This window comes from Hippoglossus stenolepis, chromosome 6 (assembly GCF_022539355.2).
Source record: "Hippoglossus stenolepis isolate QCI-W04-F060 chromosome 6, HSTE1.2, whole genome shotgun sequence".
Taxonomy (NCBI): domain Eukaryota; kingdom Metazoa; phylum Chordata; class Actinopteri; order Pleuronectiformes; family Pleuronectidae; genus Hippoglossus; species Hippoglossus stenolepis.
Window position 1 is genome coordinate 11,326,182 of NC_061488.1, and position 25,930 is coordinate 11,352,111.

Here is a 25,930-nt window from a genome sequence, read left to right on the forward strand (position 1 = left end):
CAAACAGTCAGCTCGCCATTCAATAAAATAAGCAATATTATGTAATTCAACAGTAATAAATATTATCAGGTTATACATTTTGTTAGAGCAAATATGATCCAAATGTACAATTATATCTGAAATAAAAAAGTTATTAATAAATAAAACATCTTAAAATTAAAGAAATCTCTGAGTCAAGTCTAGGCCAACCGTCAGAGCAGCTTGAGCTTCTATCATGCAGGTGTAGGGTTAGTTGATGGAAACTCGTATGGACATGTTGGACACGTGTCTCGCATGAATATACAGTGAATGGAAAGCTGTAGCCTCACACATGTAAACAAACTTGTTGCTCCTAACCCATTCTCTGCGAAGTAGGAGGTCAGCGAGAAGTTAACACAAGTCGTAAAAGCCACAACAATCTATGAGAAATATATTTGGTTGAAAGATGCTGAAATTATCCTAGAAGTACTCATATATATTAGATATATATTAGATATTACATACTTTATATTTAATAAGCGAAACATATTTGACATGTATCTAAATCTGCAAGGTCATTGACTATTACCGTCTGATATGTATTCAAAATGGATGAGGTCCACAAACGAGCACATCAAAATTATGAATCATACGGTTTCAGTTTTACTTTAGGAGCATTGTCCTAAACTGGCCTCTTCCAAATACTGATGTTTGGTCTGAGCAGATCGATAAAGTGACACAGGCACTGATGGGTGGATCACAGCCTCTCTGTGTCTGTCACCTCAGCCCGACAGCCTCGCTTTCACATCTCTCTCTCTCTCACACACACATACACACCACACTCCAGATGTGTCTGGTTTCACTGGGGCAATTTGACACGACAGCACTTCTTCAGACATCCAATACGGTCGGCAGAGCGCTCAGAAATAAGCACTTTACCAAGTAATTTCATTCAGCTCAGTCCTGTATCTTTACTTTTGGATTCCCAGCTGCTCTGGGAATAGATGTAACAGAGAATGTACATGGTCAGCGTTGTATTGTATGCACTAAATATGATATACTTATTGTTAAGAGGACATATTCTTATTACATCTTTGTATAAGAGTTATTTCAGAGTTTGATATTTTGGCCATATTCCGAATACGTTTTTGCTTCAGTGTGACAAATGAAGATTTACTCAAGGAAGCGAGTCGTACCTTCATCGCCTGTGCCTTCTTGTGAAACATCTCCTCCATGTCCTCCGCCAGCCTCTTCACCAGCCGCAGCCCATCAATCTCCTCCACCCGCACCGCCCGCTCAAACTCCTTGTATTTCTGAAAGTAAAACACACATCCACGTTATCAGGTTGCAACACTGCCATTGTTAAAATCAATACTTATTGAGCTCATGCCAATGTTCAGGATCCAATCTACGTTTCATCTGACATCAGAGAAATTACCTAAATTTTTACGGCAAAGCAAGGTGATGGAGAAAATATGAAAAAGTCATTTCCATACTGGTTGCAGTCATTTTTAAAAACATTAAACACTAAGTTGTTAAGAATGATGCTCATTAGAGTGCAAACCTCTGCCAAGGCAGTCCCCTTCATGAAACCACATTTAAATTCACTCACTGTAGATTTTAATTTGGATCTGCACCAAATTGCACACACACTCATAAATATCCCCTGAACATGCTTGATTTGTTTCATCAAGACCTGTGAATAATTCTCTGAAAAATCAAAGAACATGTTGAAAAATCACATGTAAATATTTTTTAATCAGCCTCCGATTTAAAAAATATAACTGGTTATTCCCTGACCCACATTGTATCCATTTGTCACGACCCCGGCTCAGAAGCCACGACAAAAAGAGAGGGAGACGCAGGTTGAAAGCTAAAGGATGAGTAATTTATTTATATAAAATTGGCTGACAACAAACATAACACAAAGTAAGCATGTAATGAGGTGTGTTCATCAGTGGAATCAGTAGTGAGGGCGCGTGTATGCGTGAGTGAAGCGTGTGTGGTGAGGGGAGGATGTTGGATGAGAACAAAGCAACGACGAGGCATGAAAGTCAGGTGAATGAGAGCGAGAGAGTCTCGGCCGGAAGGACAGAGCTTTTAAAGCAGGGAGCACAACGGGCCCAGGTGCCTCCAACTACAAGAGTCCGCCCAACAGTTACCTGCTGCATCACAACAACAACAAAATATGTTAAATAAACAAGGCAGGGCCCCCCCCAATCCACAAGAACGGGGTCCTGAGGGGAACCCCGGCACCAAAACTTACCAATGCCCCAGTATAAAATTTGACCAAACCCAACACCTATATATTTTACCAACTGGCTCATCTGCTGCACCGAAACTACAATGATCATACAAGTTTCGTAAAAATATGTCCAGTACTTTTTGTATAACAAACCAACGGACAGAGGTGAAAACAACCTCCTTGGCAGAGGTAACTAGAATCAGATGTGCAACAGGTCTTTCTGTATAATGTACAAGTAGTGGTGATTGATTAAATTATAGTGCATCCATCCAACATCTATACCGCTCATCCTTTAAAGGGTGCTAGGGGGCGCTGGAGCCAACCCCAGTTGACATTGGACGAGAGGCGTGGTACACTGGACAGGTTGCCAGTGCATCACAAAGACAACATACAAAGACAAACATTCACGCTCACATTCCCACCTAAGGTCAAGTTAGAGTCTCTAAATTGACCTAAACTGCATTTCCTTTGACTGTGGGAGGAAGCTGGAGTACCCAGAGGAAACCGTCTTGCAGTGCTAACCACAGCACCACCGTGCAGACCTGAATTACAGAATAGAGAGGAACAAAATCCCGATATGCAATCGGGGACTAACAGCGATGCCACAAAGTGCAAAGATTCGTCTGTGTTGCTTCTCCAAACTAATCTGCATATAAACGAATCCAATCAGCTCAGCAGAGAGAATTATCAGCCACCTTCAAGTTTTACCCACCACACATCTAAGCACTGATGACACACAGCTGCCCCTGGGATCTGCACTACACTGAAATCACAATATTCTCTTATAAACCCATGCCAGGGTGCTTAGCTTAACCAGCGCCTTAACCAGGGGACAGTGACATTAAGTCTCACTAATTCCCACCCATACATGCCCCACACACACACACACACACACACACACACACACACACACAGAGAACTGATCTGGACGAGGGGTATATTTGGACAGAAAAAAAAGAGGAAGAAGAAGAAGAAGAGAAAACCATTTTAAACATAAAATATGTGCAAAGCTGCAGGCGGCTGTGTTTCACTCTTTGGGGATTTAACAGAAGATTACCGCCATATCAAAATGAATACCCTCTCTCATGTTATGCCAACCTGCTTAGATGCATGCTCTTCGCGGCGCCTGCACAGCAACACAAATGAGTAGCAGGGTGAGCGGAGAGAGAGAGAGAGAGAGAGAGAGAGAGCGCACCAGGAGGAGGGGAGTGGGGACAGCATCAGACACTCAGGCAGTAGTTTTGGGATTTAGGCAATCATGTGAAAAACTGCAGGACATCGGCAAACAGAAGGAATATCTTTGTGCCTCAGACCTAAACTTTGTAAGCCTTGGTTCTTAGTTGTAGATGAAGATGACAAGAGAGAGCAGAGCAACTAAGCAAAAAGTTCCATCACTTGAGTGACTGACTCCCGAGACATATCGGTTTACTGGGCCACGTCACTGAAACAAAGAGCAGTCAAAGCAATCAAGCACACAGAGTGACGCCGAGAGGAGATGCAGGGTTTGATCACTGATCGTTCTCTTTTTTAATAAATGATCAAATATGGGTAAAATAGCTTTTTGGTTTAGAGAAATAAGGGAAAAAGCAAAAGAAAGAGGGACACAGATTTTGTATTTACTGCGCATCCACCAACCAGTGCACTTTCAGTCTACAAACATTTTATTTTCAAGACCCATATGAGGTCACCATGACCTTGACCTTTGTCCAACCAAATTGAGTCAGGTAATCCATGAGTCAAAGTGAATGTTTGTGACATATTTCCTAAGCGTGATATATTTCCTGATACATCACAATCACAAGAGGTCGCCCTGACCTTTGACCACCATAATCTATTCCATTCACCTTTGAGTCCAAATGAACATTTGTATCAAATTTGAAGGAATTCCCTTGAGGTGTTCCTGAGATTTTGCGTTCACAAGACGAAAGCGTGTTTTGTGAGGTCACAGCGACCTTGACCTTTGACTTCAGACTACCAAAATCTAATCAGATTATCACTGAATCAGACTGAATGTTTGTACTCAATTTGAAGAAATTCTCTTAAGGCAATCTCAAAATATCCAACGATTATGGGAGAGGCAACAGTATGTGGTTGCAAAGAGATTCAAAGAGATGCAAAGACAGGTGTGGAAGAAAGGAAAAAGTTAAGACGGAAACATGCTAATGGTGAGAAGTGAAAGTAGAACGTGGAGGAGCCGGAAGACGGATAATCAGAAATAACACTCAGAGATGATGTTGGAGTGGGAAGGTCAGAGGGGTGTGAAACGCTATCTGTACGAGAGCTGCAAGCTGACACAACGCAGGAAACAGGCGAAAATCACTACATTTCCATCTAGCTTCATATTTCATGACCAATATAGAAAGAAGAATGACTCTGACCACACAAAGTAATGGATCACTTTCAAATCTGTTGATTGCTACATTCGTCATTACAAGCAACCAATTATACGGAGTGCAAGGGCCAGAGCCCAAAGGTAGTGTTCCAGTGACGCCAGAACAATCATGCTGCTTGGAAACTAATTGAAAAATGAGAACACATTTTTTGTATACAGCAATTATAGTGATTAGAGGTAAGAGGGTCTGATTCATCGAGGTACATTTTGAGGTGTGTCCATCTTACAGTGTAATGTAAGAGGGGGTGAAATGTTCGAGCAGGGCTCTCAATTTTTATTCTGAAATTCCAACATTCATTCTTGAACTATAACGTTCAGTTCGACCTGATAACAAACGTTCTTAAAGCCCATCCGACCGTCTGAAGTAGTATGCCTCATGATCCCGCAGGGGGCGCTCACGATCAGCTTGCATGCTCTCTTGACAATAAGCCAGTCATGTTCCGTTGTTTTTCAGTGTTAAAATGAAGGACCCAAGCAAGCAAAGCAATCCAGTATCGTTCGTAAACATTAAAAAAAAAATCGTAAAACGTGATTTTTGGAAAAACTGACAGCCCTGAAGGACTTAAAGATTAAAGAAGCTGGAGCAGCGGGAACAGAAAAGTGCCCGTAGAAGTCTGGGAGGACTGAATAGACTCAGGTTCCTGAGGGGAAACTGGTTCATCTTTATCTCCACATCACGCTCCGTTCAAAGCCACGACAGAGAACAGAAGTGACGCCTCCGAAAAATGCCCCTGTGCCACATATGATAAATACTGGATTAAGAAAGAATTATGCTGAACTCATTGATGTTTTTTTAGACACAACCTTTTCTTCAGACCTGTTCTGTGTCACAACTACCGCAACTTTTCCATTTTCTGACAAAAACTTTATTTCCGCAACCCAACATCACCGCTAATTAATTGCAGCCTGCGGAAACATGGAGTCTGTGGCCAATCAAAGTGACTGGCTGATGACTCACAAGCCAAACTGCAGTGACCGTAGCCGTGTGTGAAAGTCGGCACGATAATCCTTCCGCAGAATGTCAGCGAGACTGAAAATCCAGCTTTTAAGCCAATCCTGGTCCCTGGCTCAGATGAAGCTGTCGGGTCAACTGGCTTTACTGGTTTCTTCACCAATTTCTTTTTTGCTCATTCGCCCTTTAGTGTCTCCCCAGAGCTTCATTTTCACTTCTCTAGTTAATATAGTTCCTCTTTCATGTCACTTCTCCTCTCCTACTCCCACTTCTTTTTGCTAATTCTAAAAATGAATGGGCTGACTTCATGGACCCGCACAGACTATTCTTTCTTAAGAGGTTTCCCCAAGTCTTTCCTATTGAAACCAAAACACCTTTCCTCCACAGCTCAGCTAAATCCTGGTCCGTGAAACTGGTCCAGGCATAAGGAAGGAACACGAGAGCCCACAGCCTGAGCTCAAGTGTTTATGTGTTTGTGATCACATTTGTGTGGTCAGTTGAGAGGCTGAGAGGCTCCGGCTGACCACAGGCTGTCTGCGGCGCTCTGTTCAGTCAGGCTGACCGGAGCGGGCCCAATTAGCCCGGAGCTATACTGGTCACATCACATCATCATAACAGGAGAGCCAACTGACATACATCCAGAACCACCATTTCCCAGGAGAGGGGAGAGGGAGGCTTCCACAACAGGCTTTCAGCAGCAACTTCAACGCGAGGGGATCGGCGAAGTGAACAGGAAGACAACCAGATGAGTCCGATTCAGGGGTCAGACAGAGAAGACCCCCTTCCAGCTGGAAGGTTGCTGCTATGTGGAGAAATCTGTGTTCTGACCTCTGTGCAAGTGTCCTACTACAATAAGTGGATCCTGTTGTTTCTACATGAATTGGTTTACCAAGATTTCCAGATGCACTGGTCCTGTGTGTATCGGGATATAACTATAAAATGGAGCACCTGTTCCGGTCTGCTAGTCGAGCTGCTCGAGCTGCTGACGACTGGCGCAGAAGATTCCGTCCAACTTGCTGTGAAGCACAAAGTAATGTTTTTTTTCTTCTTTTCTTTCCCCAAGGGTTTTTCATGTTTGCTGGAATCGGCTCGAGCGTGTGCACCTGCTGGCCCACATGTGCACGTCCTGTTCTTTTCACCAGGGGGATTTTCTGCTGACCTATAATATGCGATTGGCTTCAGCTCACATATTTTTTTGCAGTTATTCCAATTTTTACAACCTAACTGCCTTACTTCATTCCATCATTACCTCCACCGAGGAGGTAATGTTCCAATGGACGTTTGTTTTAGTTGTTTTTTTTCAGCAGGATCAAGCAGAAAATACTGAACAGATTTTCTTGATAACTGAGTGTGTGAAATTTGGTGCAGCTCTCTTGAGTTTAAGAGGACGTTTGGGCCTTGGAGGAGGTATGCGCTCTGTTAAGTGCCATTCTAGTTCCTACTCGTTTCAAAAACATTTGACTTGCCAGCTTAGCTGCTAAGATAAAGGGTTGTGGGTAGCTCACGAGTTTTGATATGTGTCCCTGTCATTTCTGCTGTTACGGCAAAATATAATGAAGGAAAAATCATGTCCACGTGTGTTTAATGTAATTCTTCAACACTGTGAGCACCAGTAATGATAGTCCATTCTCTATTGTTTGAATTATTTACATTGGAATCCATCGTTATTGTGAAAGCAAGGTTGAGAGTGTTGAAGTCTTGACTGCGTCTCTGCATTAAAGAGACAATTGATCAGCTTGAGCTGGAGTAACAAACCAAGCTCCTCTGAGCCAAAACACTTTTGCCGGCCTATAAACCAAAGTAGTTGCAGCTCAGACACGAATGAACTCCCCGCCCCCCACAGCGAGTTCCATCTTCGGGTACTAAAGCTTCCTCGTGCGTCCACTAAAAACGAGTCGTTTCAGCCGTGTGGAGAACAGAGACAATCAGTGGTGACACACATTGTGCAGTGTTGTAACCTAATCCCTGTCTTTCTTTACCCCCCTCACCTGCTCTGCTTTGCTGCATCACATGAACGAGCTGATGCAGCTAATCTCTCTCCTACACACTGAGCTCTGGGTCACAGGCGAGAAGCCCTGCATCCAGGCTGCACTTAGGCAAAGAGAAACAACTACACGTTGCATTCTGCATGAACACACATGTATACACCTAGAGAACACAGATATTACAGGCAAAGATAAAAAAGATAGAGTAAGAGCGAAGCAATAAGTAGGCTGTATACATACAGTTTTATTTTTTGTGGGCATCAGTTGTTTTTGTTCCTGTGATGTCGTGTTAGAGTGTAGACACATGAATGAGATAAGTATTTGTATCTATGTATGTGGTTTCATTGGGGTTTGATAATAAAGTGATTAATGAAGGGGAAAAACTTCATTTCACACTAAGACTGAACCCCAATCCCCCAAATCCCAGCTCATTTTACGCGCCACCAGAGCCCACTTTACCTTAGCCCATTCGCACATAATCTCACAGCTGTTTGAATCCCCCCCCCTCCTCCTCTCTCTCTCTCTCACAGACACACAGAGAAAAATGCATGTCTTCAACATCTGTTCACAGACAGACATATAAACAATACTGCTTGAACTATTTGCTTATCAATTATAGATGTTTTTTTTCATAAATGTTGAAAGTTAACGGGGCAAATCATGACACATAAACAACCACGTACAATTATGAAACGTGACCTAAATGACTAAATTCCAAATTTTAGTTTTTGATTTCGTCAGTTTGTCACTATGAATTCAATGAAGCTGAACCTTCACAGCAGAAAACGTACAGTAACTATTGTGAATGACACGTCTGTATGGTTTGGTTTTCGTTCACAAAAATCAGCCGTGTTTGTTTTGTTTGCCGCTGCCTGCTTGTCTGTGGACGAGTGGATAGTTTCAGTGTGTGTGTGTGTGTGTGTGTGTGTGTGTGTGTGTGTGTGTGTGTTTCGTTCTGACCTTTAATGGGCTGTTTGAGGGTTTAGACTTGGTTTTAAGGTTAGGTTAAGGGGCTAGAGAATGAATTATGCAAATTAACGTACTCACTAAGATAGATGTACAAGTGTGTGTGTGTGTGTGTGGGGGTGAAGTAGGAGAGGAGAGACAAAGGACACTGGGTATTTATATGCTATGTCCTGCTTTTATCCCACTAAATAATAGAGGAATGTATTGAATATTCTCCTTCCAAGCCAATACAAAGCATAGATGTACAATCTAATAAATATGATAGATTGAGTTACACAACACATCTGTAAAAATGAATAAAAGGAGAATTATACTAATACTGTGCAATAGTTAACAACTAAAAGCTGACAGGGAGAAATCTGTTGAAGACAGTATTACATAAATTAGATAAAAAAAGAATAAACAGCTGCTCTGTTTACATTTTTCTGTTGATCTGCTCTATGTCACACATGTACTTGGTCTGACTGGTTGAGGATCTGCTCTGTGACCATTGATAACATTCTCTGGACATTGAAAATGAACTGAGGGGTTCTGGACCATTTCCCAAATTCAAATTGGTCTGGCGATGCCGCAGCCTATTAACAAGTAATGTTACATCCAAATTGTGTTGGCTAGCTTCTGCTGAATCAAAACAACTAAACATAATCGGGCCGATTTACCGTCTGACCTCAGAGATGACCCTCTTCAGTCCTCACTCTTTTTACGTGTGTTGAACATGTAGAACCAGACTCAGTTGTCATTGCTACATTTAGTTAAGTAAAGGATTTTAATAAATATAATACAACTAAACAAAAGAGTTCCTTATATTATCTTCTCATCATAAAAAAATGTCAGTTTAATCCTTCCCCAACATGTAATATTCATGTGGGACAGTTTGGTGGGAAAAATGTCAGCTATAGACGTATCTCAATTATTTAACTGAATCCCAGGACAATACGATTAGGATGTTATTTCTGTCTGGATGAAGTATTCACTTGCACGTGCTTGTATGTGTTGTTTAACAGTCTTGCAGGGTCATAAAATATAAAGTTTCATATAAAGTTCCACTGATTCCCCAAAACCATGTTTGTGAATACAGCTAACGTAGCTCAGGAAAGATGTGGTGGCGAGACAAGGAGAGAGGAGGTGAGGAGAGAAAAGGAGAAAAGGTAAAACCCAGGGGCATCACGTGGTTTAAGTTAATTCTGTTTTTTGCCACCGTGTCACAGGGCCACTACTGCACGTGTCTGAATGAGCAGGAACGAGAGCCGGGGAGACAGACCGTCAGAAACGAATGCACTTTGACTGATGTTGCATTACTTCTCCTGTGAAACACACTCCGTCTGTCCCCCTTGAGCAGGGGGACGGGAGCGCCGGCCCAAATCCACAGCAGGAAATCACTGCTGGATCACAGGATCTCCCAGGAACGGCGAATCGTTGCCATGCCCTCCTCCTTTCATACGCTGCCTTGTACGGCAGCCGACAAATTGTTCCCTCAAAAGAAGAGCGCTGGACGCAGATGAAGTGGAACAATTAATTTCACGCTTGTCCTCCCTGCCTCAAAAGCATGTTGGTCTGAGTCCCGTATCTGGTGGCACAGAGACACTTCCTGCAGATTGCAGGGCGCACACACACACACACACACACACACAGACACACACACACTCAAGTGTAAATGCTAATCACACGGACACAAAAACAAGACATCCTCTAAACACAAATAATTCAGGGATCATAAACTCCTTCTGCCGACCCGGCCACACCTTCATCGTTGCTCTATTCACCATAATGCAATCTATCAGTGAGGACGAGTATAGTATCGATCATAACGCAGAGACGTCTCATAGTAAGATCAATGCTCTGAATGAATGGGGAGGACTGGGAGAACACAGTTCTGACAGACCACTACATCATGTGGTGTGAAGAGGGCAGCTCCTGATTGGAAATAAACTGTGCGGTAAGAAGTGAGCTGGGAGCAGTTGAGGCCCCTGTCCCAATTCAGCCCTTAGCCCTACCACTTGGCCAGACCCCTTCATTTTGCACATGGCCATGAAGGGGTAGCCTTTAAACGAAGGGGTAGATGGAAATGTCCGAACGCTTTTACGAACAGAGGAAGGAAATCACCATGGCGACCGCTGTGGGTAAAATGCGAATAAATGGAAGAACGAAATCTTGTCAAATAACCATGAAATAATGTTTTTTATATCCCCCGGAATATTTTATCTTAATCCAGTAGCAAATTAAAATGTCATTGAATGCGCTGTGACAAGTGTTTCAGGAAAATCGCTATTCACGCCGTCAAAACAAGCATTTAAACAATCTGAGTGAGAGGAAGGAGTTGACAGGACTGACATTACATTGAAATAACTGATGTGAACACGCTGACGGTGTATTGATCAATCTGTCCCGTCCGTCAGATGTGTCATTATTTAATGTTAGTTGATAATGGTTGTTGATATAATAACGTTAGTTGATACTGTTTGTCACTGTAATAACATTGGTTGGCTGCTGATGACGTAGAGACTGGTGTCCCTCCCCCTTGTGGCTCCGTTTGGAGGGGGACACTCAGGTCTTCATTGTTACCTGTGCCAAGGAGGTTGGGTTTTCATTGTTGTCTCCCTGTCCGTCAGCAGAATTACACAAAAACTCCTGAGCTGATATCCATGAAATGTTGTGGAAGAGTGGTGCATAAACCAAGGAAGAACCCATAAAAATAAAATAGAAGATCCAGGATTTTATTTTTGCACTTTCTTCGAGTAGCGAGCTGGGACGTTAGCCTTGGCAGAGGCATGTGTTCTCCGAGCCTCCGTTTAGCTGTCCAATAAAATAAATAGGAGAAGAAGAATCCTTTATATACACAAGGTTTGACCTCTGCTTTTCATCTGTACACACACACGCACACTAGCAGAGTAGTGAGTAATGAGAACAAAACACTAGCAGCAGTGGGCAGTTGTGGTGTTAGATGCCTTGCTCAAAGGCAGAACCAATAATGTTGAGGGAGGAGAAGCTCCATATGTGCTTTGCCAACTCACATCTCAACGCACCTGTTGAACATGCATGTAAAAACATACAGTAATCATTCAAAATTAAACTTAACATAACTGAATTTGTCTCCTCGTGTCAGGATTAACAACATGTTCAAAATCACGGCGTCTCTCCTCTAAATGATCAATGCTGAGCTACAGCAACATCTACATGAAGGTCCACAAGATTCCTTCATCATCACTGTTACACAAGGTTTTCTATTTGTCAGTGTTGACAGTAGTGATGGCTGCTGTAAATGGGTTATTCCCCTTCACACGCCCCTTTCCTGAACGTGTGACAGGCGTGTTCGAACCATCCTGTAACTTTCTGTCACAACACTTCCCATTTGCCTTAACCAGACGTGTTTTCATGAAAAAAAATAAAGGCAGCACAAGTTGTTGTAATTAATAAGCAGCATATGCCAAGTGGCGTTCTAAACATCTGCAGCAGCCAGATGTTGATTTAACTTTCTACTCTCTAGAAAAGAGGATTTAGGACATCAAGTGAGATTTGAAAGGGATATTTTCATATTGTGTCATGAATACTGCCAAGATCACCACCACCACAATCTTAGTACAATTACTAATAAGCACTAAACACAAAGGACAGCTAAGGTTCATGGGAATTAGACTTTTTGGGGGGGGTATTTGATCATAACTCAAAATACTGTGGTGGAGCCAAATGAAATCAAAGCAAACAGAAATTAGTCAGAGGTATATTAGCTTTTCTACAGAATTCCATGGCAATCAGTCAGGACTAAAGTGTCCTTTCAAACAGACCACATGGTGGTTTGCCTCTGCGGAACATAACTAAGTATTAAACTTATATAAAATATCAACATGGATTTTTTTTTTTAAATCTCTGGTTTCATGTGTATTATAGAGCTTTTTTATTTCAGCATAAGTGAAACCACTTACACACCTCACCCATAGCTCCCTAACACTATTCATCCACCCGCAGCTCCTCACTGTGTGTGCTTCTGCAGTGATAGAGTGTTTAAAGGCTGCCTGAGGGCTACTGAGAGGAACAGTGGAATAACAGCTGTACACTAACACAAACACACACACACACACACACACACACACACACACACACACACACACACACACACACACACACACACACACACACACACACACACACACACACACACACACACACACACACACACAAATGGCCTTATGGCATAGCTCGTCGCAACGCTCAGGAGTTTGTCTCAGGGCGCACTGGGTCTGTTGGGTATGCACCATTGCCCCTCAGAGTAAGTGCCAAATCCCTGCTCTCTCTAATGACCACCATCTTTCAATGTCCTCACATGCCTTGCCATCTTGGTGTACCCCCCACCTACACACACACACACACACACACACACACACACACACACACACACACACACACACACACACACACACACACACACACACACACACACACACACACACACACACACACACACACACACACACACTCCTAAAAGTCAGGTAGATATCAGCTTAGGGCTGCGCGATAAAACGATAAAGATAATTATCGCGAAATAACTTTTCCTCGATACAAATATAAGACGATGGTCGATATAACGCCGATAGAACTCATTCCATCCATGTTTTGACAGACAACACGAACAGCCAATGATAATGAGAACTGAACAGCACATCCGAACCAATCATGTGGCTGGAATAGAGTTACAGCCACTTCAGGTTAGGTTGACGCACACAGCACAGAGCGTAGGAGCAGCAGCCGGCAGCGGCACATGGCTCATGTTTTGGCTACTGCAGCCGTGCACACCAGAACATCAGGAGTGGGAGCGAGATGAAATAGAAAACGACAAGAGAAAATGTCAGCAAACACTAGAGCGACAGACACCCCAACGGAGGACATTGTTAAAAAGAAGGGTCTGAGGAATTCGGAAGTGTGGAGATATTTTGGTTGTTTAAAGTCCGACAAGAAATGTGTGTCAAATTGTTAATAGCATGTAATACCACTATTTGTGATTTGATTTATATCGTGAATATATCAATATCGACTGTAAAATACCGTCAAAATAATTTCAATATCGCCCGGCCTACATCAAGTAGGTCAACATGAGATCTAAATTTCATAATTTTATGAAGCAAAAAAAAAATCTCTTTCAAAACTTATACAGCACGTACAGGAAGTAGCCTTCATCATTTCCACTCCACTTCTTCTTTCATACAGCCATAATTCACCTCACCAAAAAACATAATAGCACCAGGAGCAGGTCTAATCTGTTCACATGGAACTGATTAATTGTCCATAGTCTATGTAGTGGCCTGCATTCAGTTGGTTTCAGCAGAGTCCTGGAAAACATTTTTCATGCTTAGCAGCTCGCTCAGTGTGGCCCTGCTGCTTCCCAATTCCACTCCATACGTTCTCACAGTCTCAAATTGATTCTAGCAGCAGCCAGCGTGAAAGTGGAGGGAGAGAGCAAAACATTGTGGTGCATGTATAAAAGCAATATTCATCCTTGCAAGTGGAGATTTATTATGGCAAGTTACTCTTTTTTGAACTCCAGTTTCATTTGAGTTTACTCTGAAAGCGTAACAAAGAAATGAAGGGAATAAACGCACCACCTGCAGTGGAGAAGAACACATTTATCTGGAGACACAGATGAATAGGACACACACATATAATGAAGATTAGAAGTGTTAACATTGAACTAAGATCATTTACTCACAAAGGAATGGATTAACAGGTATAAACTGCATCAACAAATAACTCAGTATTTACTGTATGAATTTGGACGTTTTATCAAGTTATATCAAGTAGGAAATCTTAATATCAGATGAGACTAATTACTTGACGACTCAATTTCAAGGTAATAAACATTCGACAGGAATAGTCCATGTTATCGGATCACGCTGATCATGATCGTCTGGTGCTAATGCAAAATCCAGTACTGCATCATCCGACATATTTACTGGGCGAAGATCGAGGACCCGTGCAGATGGAAATAATCTTCAGATGGTGAAATCTTTATGACAACAATCAGCGTGGGGATGCATGCAGTCAGCATCACTGTCGAGAAATGCTGTAGCACTAAAATCAGTTTCTCAGTTGCAAGACTTTTGCAAAAGATTTTGCAATAAAATGTCATTAATAGCAATAAAACAAAGAATCAATACAAATCAATATATTGCTTATTACTGTGCAAGAACAGTGAGGAGGTATAAACCTCAGATTTGTAAATTCGTTTTTATTCTCTGCTTATATAAAACTGTTTAAAACTACAAGTTTCATGTAGGAGCAAAAATCTGTCTTTAACCTTTAAAGAACAACCTAAAATGTATTATGATGATTATCAACTTCGACAGATTAGGTTTTTTTTTGTATCTCTATATAATTTTTGGACACATCGTCCAGCCCTAGTTAAAATCATTCATTAGACTGGTCTAATATATGGAAGGTCACAATTAACACCGACGTACGAGTGCCATATTGTACAAAAAAAATTGTGCCCCAGATGTCCACCAAAACATTTTGTTCCGTGTTGCTGTAAAACAAATGCAGGGAAGCAACCGACAGAATGAATCTAAGCTTTCCTGACTCACAGTAAAGCGGGACTTAGACTTGCATTCAGGGGATATATGCTGTACCCATGGCAGGTATGTGTGTGTAGGATCCAGGGTCAATCTGTCTGCTGTCTACACACTGGAGCTACAGCGTGGAGGGAGATTTAGTTGGGAATACAACAGCTTCGATTGGCTGTTTGTGTTTTTTACATGTTTCTGATGCTGTGGAGTCTGTGGAGAGTGAAGGGAACATTAGGCAAGATAAAGACAGACTCACTACTTTCCCTTCTCTTTCTCCTGTTTAATGACAAACATCCAACAGAGTCATAACACTGCCGACCTTCTGCTCGCTGCACAGATGTCAACAATGAACATAAACAGTGACTTCACAGCTGCATTTTCCTGCTCAGTAAGCAAACACATCAAAATTATGTTAAAAGTTTCACTCTGCATTCACAAAGCCAGTTGGATCGCTTAAAATTTTTAGCTGATATTTGTCAATTAGTAATTATTATATTTTCCTACCTGACTGGAAACCAGATTTAGAGGCTCTTTTATCTAAAGAATGGTTCATCTTATGGTCTGTGAATGGTCTGTATCTATATATAAATGGTCTGTATTTATAAAGCGCTTCGCTAGTCTTGAAGACCACTCAAAGCGTTTTACACTACAGTTCATTCCATTCACCCATACACACATTCATACAGCCCAAGGACACTTCGTCATTGCAGAGGGGGAAAACTGGGATCCAACCGCCGACCTTCTGGTTAGCGAACGACCGCTCAACCCCCTCAGCCGCCCCCCTATCTGCTTCAAACATGGCATGTGCATTGGTGCAATTTGGTTACACAATGTTTAATATTAGTAAGATTTGAACAAACAAGCACCAGCTGGGACCCGTCAATGTACGTGATCGACACGACAGAGTTCTCCAGTTGGGGGTTCTGCGTACACAGTTGAGCTTCACCTAACTTTGAATAAACAGGCGATCAGCTCTTTGTGCAGCAGTGGTGTGGACCGATTCCTGCTGTTGGTCTTTACCTACCACACCACAGTCATTGCAGGTCACTTTTACAGTTTCAGAAAGAAAACAGCAACCATTTTTACCACAGGCCAAACAGCCCATTCCACACAGAAAGGATTAGAACGGCCACTGCACTATTTCAAATAAAGCCCCTGTTGTTGTTAGCTTATTTTTGAAAGACCAACTAAACCTGTGTCTGAAAAGCAGCAGATATAAAAAAGATTGTTGTATAGTTTGGCTCAGTGGTAAATAAAGAGAGTATACATCACTGCACACCCTAAAGCACTGCAAGTAATAGATTTAACTTATTTAACAATTAAGCTGAAACAATCCCATTCTGTGACAATTGGGCAACTCACAATTACTTTATCGCCGACTAAAACATTAAATGTATTTTTGTTCAAGTAAAAAAAACAGACTAACTCCGATTGAAAACTCCACAACCTCTGGATGAATCGTGGCCCCCTTACTTTTCATAGAGTATCTGTCTTTGTTACTGCACACTCCAACAACACCATGTAATCAATACAGCTCAGCATTGATCCATACTGATCCTTTGTGTCTAAGTAATCGTTCGTCACTTACTCAGTGCTCAGCATTTCCTGTGAGCCATCTGCACATTATCCTGCACAGGCCTCTTGCCAGTAAATGCAATGCATTGCATGTAACAGAAGCAAAAGTTAAATAAATACACACACGTGAGAAAAGTTTTTGTCACGTGCAGTGAGTGCGTGTAACGCGGAAAGGCTAAATAAAGTGCACGTGTGTGCTGATGTGTGTGGTTTCCTCATTGTTGTTTGTGCATAATCGTCTTCCTCCACACTGCATTAGCAAGTGTGTGACAGTGTGAGATGATAGCAAGTGCAGGTGAAGGTCATCACGAGGATGTGCCACTGTCGTCCCACTGAGTCGGATTTGGCAGCACTCACAGTCTATGAGAAGTGTTGTGCAAATGGGGTGCAGTGCGGACTCTGTAAAGTAGTGTAAAACTGTGTGTGTGTGTGTGTGTGTGTTAGTGTGAGCGTGTGTTGGAGGAGTTTATGTAGCAGCAGAGGGAGTGACTCGGGACTCATATTCCGAGTGCAGTGGGTGCATGACATTGTGCTGGGGCAGCAGAACTATTTTTTGTGGGTGTGGGCGCCATCACTTGCTCCGAACTCTGCCATGTCCCAAGATCCCCTCCCATGTATTCTTTAGCTGCATCCTATCCATTATTAAAGCAGAGGGATGGAGGGAGAGGAGGAGAGACCGAGAGAAAGAAAGTACGAGAGGGAAGGGGAAGGAGAGAGAACAACTTGGGGAAGGATGCAAAAACATGTGGGGGGGAAATATTGACAAAGGGAAGAGTTCACAGCAAGTTTGCGGATGATGGAGAGACAAGGTGAGGGAGAAGTGAGGAGGTAAAGAATAAGAAAAGAAAGAAAGAAAAGCAGTTTGACTCTAATTGTCAGCATAAGAATTACCTGAACATTGAGAGGTTCATATACATAAGAGGATTTGTGATTGAGAGAATCAGAAATGGGCTGGACGTCCTTCCTCATATTGTTTCACTTTACAAAGAGCCACCCTTACCTCCAGCACTCGGGGCGGACTCAAACAAGCAGCGGGATGATTGATGTGGACGGCAGCAAGTCACCGACAGTCCTTCACACAATGCCACACACGTTAATGTGCTTAATAGTAGCTAGTCCCGCCCCTTTGCCAAGTTGGCTAATGTTTACTCTCTGCATGCCAACTGAGTCTGGAGCACATCAGGCGAACAATCTGTCATAATTACAGAAATCTGTGTGTGTGTGTGTGTGTGTGTGCGCGCGCTGGCATACGTGTGTCCATTAATGTCCGGTGTAGCCACGGTGAGATGCTCTTTATCTGCAGGCCAACAGAGGCAGTGCCAGACCTGAGCAGCCAATGACGGATGACGGTGGATATTTATCTTCAGTGTTCACATTCATCATCCGAGCACCACGGAGCACAAGGTGCTTCACTGTACGCTAACGCCGGGAGAGTTGGTCTGGGCTTCTGCAGGAACTAGGTAGGGAAGAACAAGTGAATTCAGCTCGCTCACAATCACAAATTAACTAGTAAATCAAACACTTTTCACGCTGGCAAAGGTACTTAGTCAGAAAAACTGGGGGATAAATCAAAGACGTACACTGCACAACAAAGTCATCAAACGACACTTGATTTCCTGAGCCTGCAAGCACAGCGTCAGCACTTGTGCTCTTCAGGAGTTTAAGTTCTTTAATCTGGTTGCAAAGGGCCGCGCTCCGTGCTCCCGATCTCTCTACAGTAAAGACGGGGCGTTTGATTCACTGTGGCTTTTCTCAGGCTTTTCTCACCAACAAAGCACTAATTACAGAAGGACTAAGTGGCTGTGTTGGCTGAAGCTGGCCCGCTACAGGACATGAAAGGATAGCGGCACAGGCTGCACTCTCGCCCACTAACGTTGTAATTAACTCGGTGACACGGCATTCCTCCGTCATTCTCTCTCCCCCTTTCTCTCCTACACACACACACACACCTCACTCTTTTCCATCCGCCTTATACGAGCGGTGGGGGAATGAAATTTAGCAAGATCATGCTTTGGTCAATGAGAACACGAGACGGAGGGAGAGAAAAACAGAAGAAGAGATGGGAGGGTTAGGGAGGTGAGAGAAAGGAGGGACAGTCACCAGTACACGCCGCGTTTGACACACACACACACACACACACACACACACACACACACACACACACACACACACACACACACACACACACACACACACACACACACACACACACACACACACACACACACACACACACACACACACACACACACACACACACACACACACCCTCTCCTCCCTCACCTCATCGCCAGCCGGGCTGAACCAAACCTGACAGCTATTCAATTTTCCCAAAGCTAAATCTAATCTGCAGCCGTCTCCCCCTCACTGACACACTGTTACACTAAAACGCCTCAGACATCACCCACCCTTGGCAGCAGATTGGCAGCATCACACATGCCCCCCCACCCCACTTCGCAGATACACACACACACACACACACACACACACACACACACACACACACACACACACACACACACAGAGCCATCCATGGAGCAAGAAAGGCGAATAGAGGTCAAAAAGAGGTGATAATCAAACAATTTCTTAAGTCTGAATTATCATACTACAATACAATCAAATTCCATATAATATTATATATTTTCTCTGCTTTAATTTTTGACATATCGGTTGAATCTATGATTTGTGCCATATACTTTCTAACTCTGCTGAAAGACTGAGGCTTTGGGGGAAAGTACCTCGACCACAACCACATTCCCGAAGGACACTTTTAACACGCTTCCATAAAAAGTCTATGATGTTTACTTATTGTCTCCCCACTGCAATATCTCCTGTCTGAGAATGTGGAGAAATATATCACTTAACTTCTTATTCTTTATTAATCTGTTTAAAAACATCTCAACGATTACAGAATGACCCTATGTGTAATTTGTAGATACTTGTCCAATGTAAACATTTGCCATAACAGTACTGTGGACCTGACCATAGTAGATCCAGTACTGAGAGCACTCAGCTGGTATTCTACTATATTCTTCTCTATTATTTTACAAATAAATAAAAAAAAATAAACCTGTTCGACAGAAATAAAAACAAATATTTATTCTATTTATTATTTTCTTTCTTTTTATAAAGTAGCCTATATGATAAATGCATAACGTTAATAAAAAATGTATCCTTAATCAATTTTATAGTTTACATATATTTTAAAACTTTATATTTTCAGTTCAACCCACAGTACGAGTCCTTCTCCCACTGTTGTCATCCAAATATGTAATTAATTTTAAACGAACGTGAAAAATTGAAATGCATAATCATTTCCACTCCGAAATTAGACAATTAGTCATGCTCTTAAATCTGGCGAGTGTGACTAAAATACACATTCAGAGCAGAAATAGATCTTTATTCCCCAACAGACAAACATGAAACTGGCTGCTGTCAAAACATGAAATGATGTCCTGAATAGAGGTTTTCAATACATCAAAATGTGCTTGTACAAGTAAAGACAAAACAATGCGTTTCTTCTTTTTTTTTAAAGAAGGTTACACTCGTAGGTTGTTCGTTTCCGTCAGTGATAATATTGCAACTAGAATATACGTCTGTAAAGTTGAAAAAGTTAGTGACAAAGAGGAAGAATAAGAGGGATGAGTGTTGCATGCAGGTTGTACTACTGGGTTGAAGATGCTGGCAACTGCATGATGAACATGTGCTCAGAAGAATGTGTATAGATTTGTTTAAGTACAGTACTATATAACTTCTTTGAAACCCCAGAGTGATAATATAAATATATTATAGGAAAAATGGATGACATGACGACATTAGTGGATACAAATGTAAGCACGTATTCTTCTTTCTCACTTTGCTCCATAAAGCCGGCATGAGCATGTGTCTGTCAGCCTTTTGCTTCTTCACTTCACTGAACGACTTCAATACTAATTTATGTTCTTCATCCACCGAGTCTTGTTAGAGGAACCACTCCGCTCCATCTTCTTTCCCTCATTCTTTAGGAATATTGCCAGCAGACATGGCAGTTGCTTGCAGCGCTAAGCTCTTTGGTAGTAAAGGAAAATGGTATGGCAAGCAACACTCTGAGACCAACTATATGCATGCACGCGTGCACGACACACACACACACACACACACACACACACACACACACACACACACACACACACACACACACACACACACACACACACACACACACACACACACACACACACACACACACACACACACACACACACACACACACACTTCCTCCTCGCCCAGGCAAATCGATTCCAGCATACTCTTGTCACACATCATTACACCTTCCTATCATCCTCTGCTCTTTGGCTCTGAATGTGAGTCTGGGCGGGAGAGAGTCGGGGTGTGTGTGTGTGTGTGTGTGTGTGTGTGTGTGTGTGTGTGAATGAGCGTGCTTCAAGAAGTTATGCAAACTTAACACACAAACACGCTGCAAATACATACACCTGCGGCCCCCTCCTCGCCCTCGCATACATGCTTTTAAAAAATATAGGAGAGCGGACGTGCACAGACAACTTTCAGACAGCTGCGGTGGCGATCCCACACAATGATCATTTATCTTGTGTGTCTTCCATTACCAAGAGGCTTGGAGTTATTTCAGCGTGGCATAATGTCCCACTACTATGATTCCAGAGAGCCATAACATCAGCGAGTTGAAAACTAGTCCAGCCAATAACACACACACACACACACACACACAGAGCCATCAACCGGGCTGGCTCATATAGACAAGGTTGCTCAATGATACATGAAATTAAAGATTTCAGCAGAATAGCAGTGAAGAGGGTAAAACACACAGAGCTAATTCTAACTGTCAGTGTGAGATATTTAATGTGTCTCGAGCACAAGTCTCCTGTGAGTGTGTGCGGCTATACAGTGAATCTGTAGGCTGCATATGCATTGTATTTGTACATATGCAGTTAGGTAAACTCCTTACGCCTGATTTGTGCAGTGTTATTGATCATGGTATTTTTCTTGCACAAGAAAATACACACAAATACACAAACACAGACACACTGATTGTTATAACCTTGAAACAAGAGCCGTTTCCGATGGATACAGGAAGCGAGCTGTGGCGTGGGAAGGGAGGACAGATCAGGTCATGGAAGAGGAAAGAGGAGAGGGGGGGGTTTGGATGACAGGCTAAATTAGGTCCAACTGGATTTGAAAACAATATAAGATTTAAGTCTGCAACAAACTCACAAACAAGATCAGGTCATTTAAATTAAAGTATTTGTTTTCAAATATTTACATTTATATATTTTAGTCCTTTGGCGAAACGTGTCGTTTTTCAACGTAGCAGTCAAGCAACAATTTTACTGACAGTTTTGAACCTTTTTAAAAGTGATCCTACAAACCTGTTTGACTGACATTACTCAACGCATCTTTGTGACTTTTAATACATTGCATTATACGGGTAACGTATTTGGATTAGGTCTGTCGTTCAATTAAAATGAGGAATGTAATGCATGTTTTGCATTGTTGATTGATGTCTCTCATTAAAGATGATTAAATCAAAAACAAATCAAGCATCAAATTAACACAGGAAGTATCACATTTAATTTTGTACGTTTTAACTAGGAACAAATTTTCAACATGGTCAGTTGCAATAGCTTCCAGACATTCAACACTGTTCAAAAATGTAAGCACCGATTCAGACGTCTGTGGAGGCTTAACTCGATTTTTGTACTTTACTGATTTGATTTATACATCATCATCATCATCATTGTGTGTGTGTGTATGTGTGTGTGTGTGTGTGTGTGTGTTACAAAACTTCCAAGGGAGTTTTGTTACGCTAGGGTCAGAGCGATAACGCAAGAGAGACTCTGTCCATCTGTCTCCTGCCCAGGGGAAACAAACACACATATACACACACACACACACACACACACGGTAGTCTTTTCTCTTCACTACCATCCTCCTCCCTCTGCATGACACTGTATATCCCACATTCTTCCTCCTATCTAAAAGCATATGTGCCCTCAGGGGAAATGTGGTACCTCCTCAGCGTTCCTCCACAAAAGCAGTAAAAGCTGCACCAGACACACAGTTAAGGTCCAACATACAGGGGCGGTGAGAAATGTTGCCAAAAACCTGCGACTGAATGCATGTGCACACCCGTACGTCCTGCATGGTGCGTAACCCAGCAAACGGGCACAGTGAATAACACTATATACTGTACTCGCAACACACCGGTTTGGTGCGAAAAGATGCACTTCTCCCACAAAGAGGTCTCCAGTCTTTTCTCCACTCAATTAACCCTGCGGCCTTCATTTCCATTTCATAAAGAGGTCGTCACTCTGTGGGAGGGTTATCTTCTTTTTAGAGGCAGAAAAAGATGAGAAGGGGGAACAGTTTTTATCCTGTCAAAGAGATAACACCGCTGCTCTGCCTTATCAGCAGCTGATACAATCCTATGCTATAGGGCTATGTGTGTCTTTCCGAACTGTGCGTGTGAATATGCAGTGTTTGGTCATGTGCATGTATTAATTGTGCATGTGTGTGTGTGAGGGGACTGGATTCTGTATATGTGCGCTTGTGTTTAGAGGTATTGTGCATCTAGGTTGTGGTGGAGCATCACGTTCTGTCTGGTTTGGCCTGTGTGGCAACCTGCAGCTGCCACACACCTTAGTGAGTCTCTGCATCCACCGTAGCTGAACTGCACGCTGTGTTTGTGTGTGTGTGTGTGTGTGTGTGTGTGCGGGCCCACTCAGAGGTTAGCTTCAGCTTTGCCCTTTATCCACCAGCTTTCCATTTATCAGTTTTAACTCATGCTTCATGAACTGACCCTCCATTAGGGAAATTTGCATCCCATCACACTCAAATGTTGCATTAATGCCACCAAGCAAAGTGGAGGAGAAATGGGAACAAGCTGCAGAGAGGTATGAAAAATAGCGGAGAGAAAAAAAACGTGTGTTCTGAAGAGTATATTTGTGTGTGTGTATGTGTGTGTGTGTGTGTGTGTGTGTTTCTGCCAGAGTGCTTGAGAAGTGGACACCCATTTAAAAAAAGGCACATGCTCTGAATAAGCTTTTAAAACTGTAGCCGGCATGCATTACTGATTCTCAAGTGGCTAAAAAGCACAGGTCCTACAGTTTAAGAGATGAAAAGTGACATTTCTCTCAACCCAAAGATTACTCAGCAGCAGTTTCTCTCACAGGCTGCGCTGTCACATCCTCACTGCAATTTGAAAAGTCTCTCAAAAAGGCACGTTTAAGCTTTTTAATAAACTGTGAGCCACAGGATCACATCATTTCAGTTTGGGAGAAGAAATATATATTCGTAGTGAAGTGTGTGTGTGTGTGTGTGTGTGTGAGTGTGTGCCAATGTGTACTCAAACACTTCATTTTCAAAAGTATTATGTCTTCATCTTATCCACAGTATTTTTGCATGAAGAGTTAAAGTACCCATAAGAACGCCATGCTCGGGTTCAGTCATCTGAACAAGAGTACATGAGTGTTGCTGTGGGTACTTTTCAGTTCGACACCTGAAGCTCACCTTCTGCAGCAGCTGGGAGCCGGAGTACTTTGCAGAGATGGACTTCATCTCTCCACCAAACGCTGAAGCCCAAAGCTTCACCCTGCAAAACGCACAGAGCAGAGAGAAATCAGACATGGTGACTTCAAGACTGGTTTTTAGAAGAGCTTTATTTTATCAAACCGGCTAATTTTATATTCTAGACACTGAAGCACACATCTCGAGTAATTTTTTTGATCAAGTTCTGATTTGTAACTTCGATGCGCGCCGTGCACTGTGCGTAAAAGAGCGTCTATACTCACACGGACGGGGGGATGCTTTGGTGGGTGGCTCCCACCTCAGTGACCCTGGTGCTTATAGTTGAGTAAAGTAAAAGCAGACACGCACACCACGCACTGGAAACCACACGGCTCCGGTCCACCTGCATCTTGGGCAAAAAGAAAATACCCTCCCCGCGCGCACACAGCGAGTTTTGGGGCTTAAGCTGCCACCGTGGATTTTGTTCTCCTCCCTCCAGAGAATCCCCAGAAAACGAAAAGACAAAGCTGAAGGAGGAAATTAAAAAAAGTCACCTATGCTGACTGACTAAATCGTGCATGGCAATGTGTTCCTCTGCTCCTGGTGCAGGACGAAGCGATGCGCCTTTGGAAACACGGCACGGTCCTCGGCTGTGGGAGTTTATCCAAAGTGCCGCGGCGTGGCCCCGCTGAGCGCAGTTCTGCTGCCCGGCGGAAAGTCGGGCTCGACTCCTCCGCCAGGGAAAGTCCACGCAGTCGCCTTTTGTCTCGACCGACCTCACCCAGGGAGAGCAGAGAGTGGAGGTTCAGGGGAACCGGGGAGATCATCAAACGATGCAGCGCACACGAGCACGCCTACTCCTCTTGAGTGGTGCGACCAGCCTCCTCTCTCTCATCTCTCTCTCTCTCTCTCCCCCCCGTCTCTCTCTTCTTGTGTGTGTGTCTCTTTATCTCTCTCACACACACGCACACACTCACACATCCCCCCTTCCCCTCAGCATCCGAGGATAGCCTATTGAGGATGCTGCCATTGTTGCTGAATTACGCCATACTTCTGACCTGCCCCCTCATGGGCTCTAATACAGGGCTTTAATAACTAGCCTTCAGCTTTCATGTTGGATAAAGTCATGCACTGTATGTCCAGTTCACTGGAGCAGGAATTACTGCCAAAGTGCTGACTAAAGACAGAGGGAGAGAAGAAAGTGTAAAAGACACAGCGGTATGGGGGGGATAAGTCAGCTGTGCTAAATAAAAGCATGTCAATTAAATGCACTTTGCAGCAGTGATGTGGCGCTGGCAGTGAGTGGGCATATGGGTTGTGAAAAGGGATGAGAACCCCGAGGCAACGGACCCCGTGTGATGGATCGCGTTTCACATAGAGCTGGGAGGATCCTGGCAGAGCACTGGAAGGAGATCAACACTGGCTGAAATCTCTACTGCTGCAGAGGGGACGCCCTGTTGATCACAGGCCTTTACCCTTTTCACACTGGACGACTCACTTTTGACATATGTGGGTCAAACGTCAGCGTGAAAAAGCTGGTCTCGATATGGGTCCCCCACATGTATGTGGATAAACCACATCGGATATGGGTCAACCCCAAAAAGCAACTAGATCGTCGAGACACACCAAATGCACAGAGGTCATAGCACATTACATTTAGCATATTAAAGGTTCAGTGTGTGGAATTTAGTGACATCTAGTGGTGACCTTGCATGTTGCAGCTGAATACCCTTCACCTCACCCTCCCCTTTCAAACATGAAAGAGAACCTGTGGAAAGCCTT

General features: G+C 43.0%; 1 protein-coding gene across 2 annotated transcripts in view; it reads right to left on the reverse strand.

Annotated features, from left to right (window-relative positions):
- cacna2d3a (calcium channel, voltage-dependent, alpha 2/delta subunit 3a) overlaps nt 1-25,930 on the reverse strand; it is a 125,155-nt gene that overhangs the window by 87,790 nt on the left and 11,435 nt on the right. The window contains exons 1-3 of one of the 2 annotated variants that reach the window (XR_007032785.1): nt 24,433-25,058; nt 24,152-24,233; nt 1,155-1,271 (exon numbers count right to left, since the gene is read on the reverse strand). Coding sequence is in view for 1 of the 2 variants with exons in the window: in XM_047340260.1 (XP_047196216.1) it covers nt 1,155-1,271; nt 24,152-24,233; nt 24,433-24,557 (324 nt within the window). In the remaining variant the exon portion in view is untranslated. Of the gene's footprint in view, nt 1-1,154; nt 1,272-24,151; nt 24,234-24,432; nt 25,059-25,930 lie in introns of those variants that run through there. The other variant, XM_047340260.1, reaches the window with a different exon arrangement.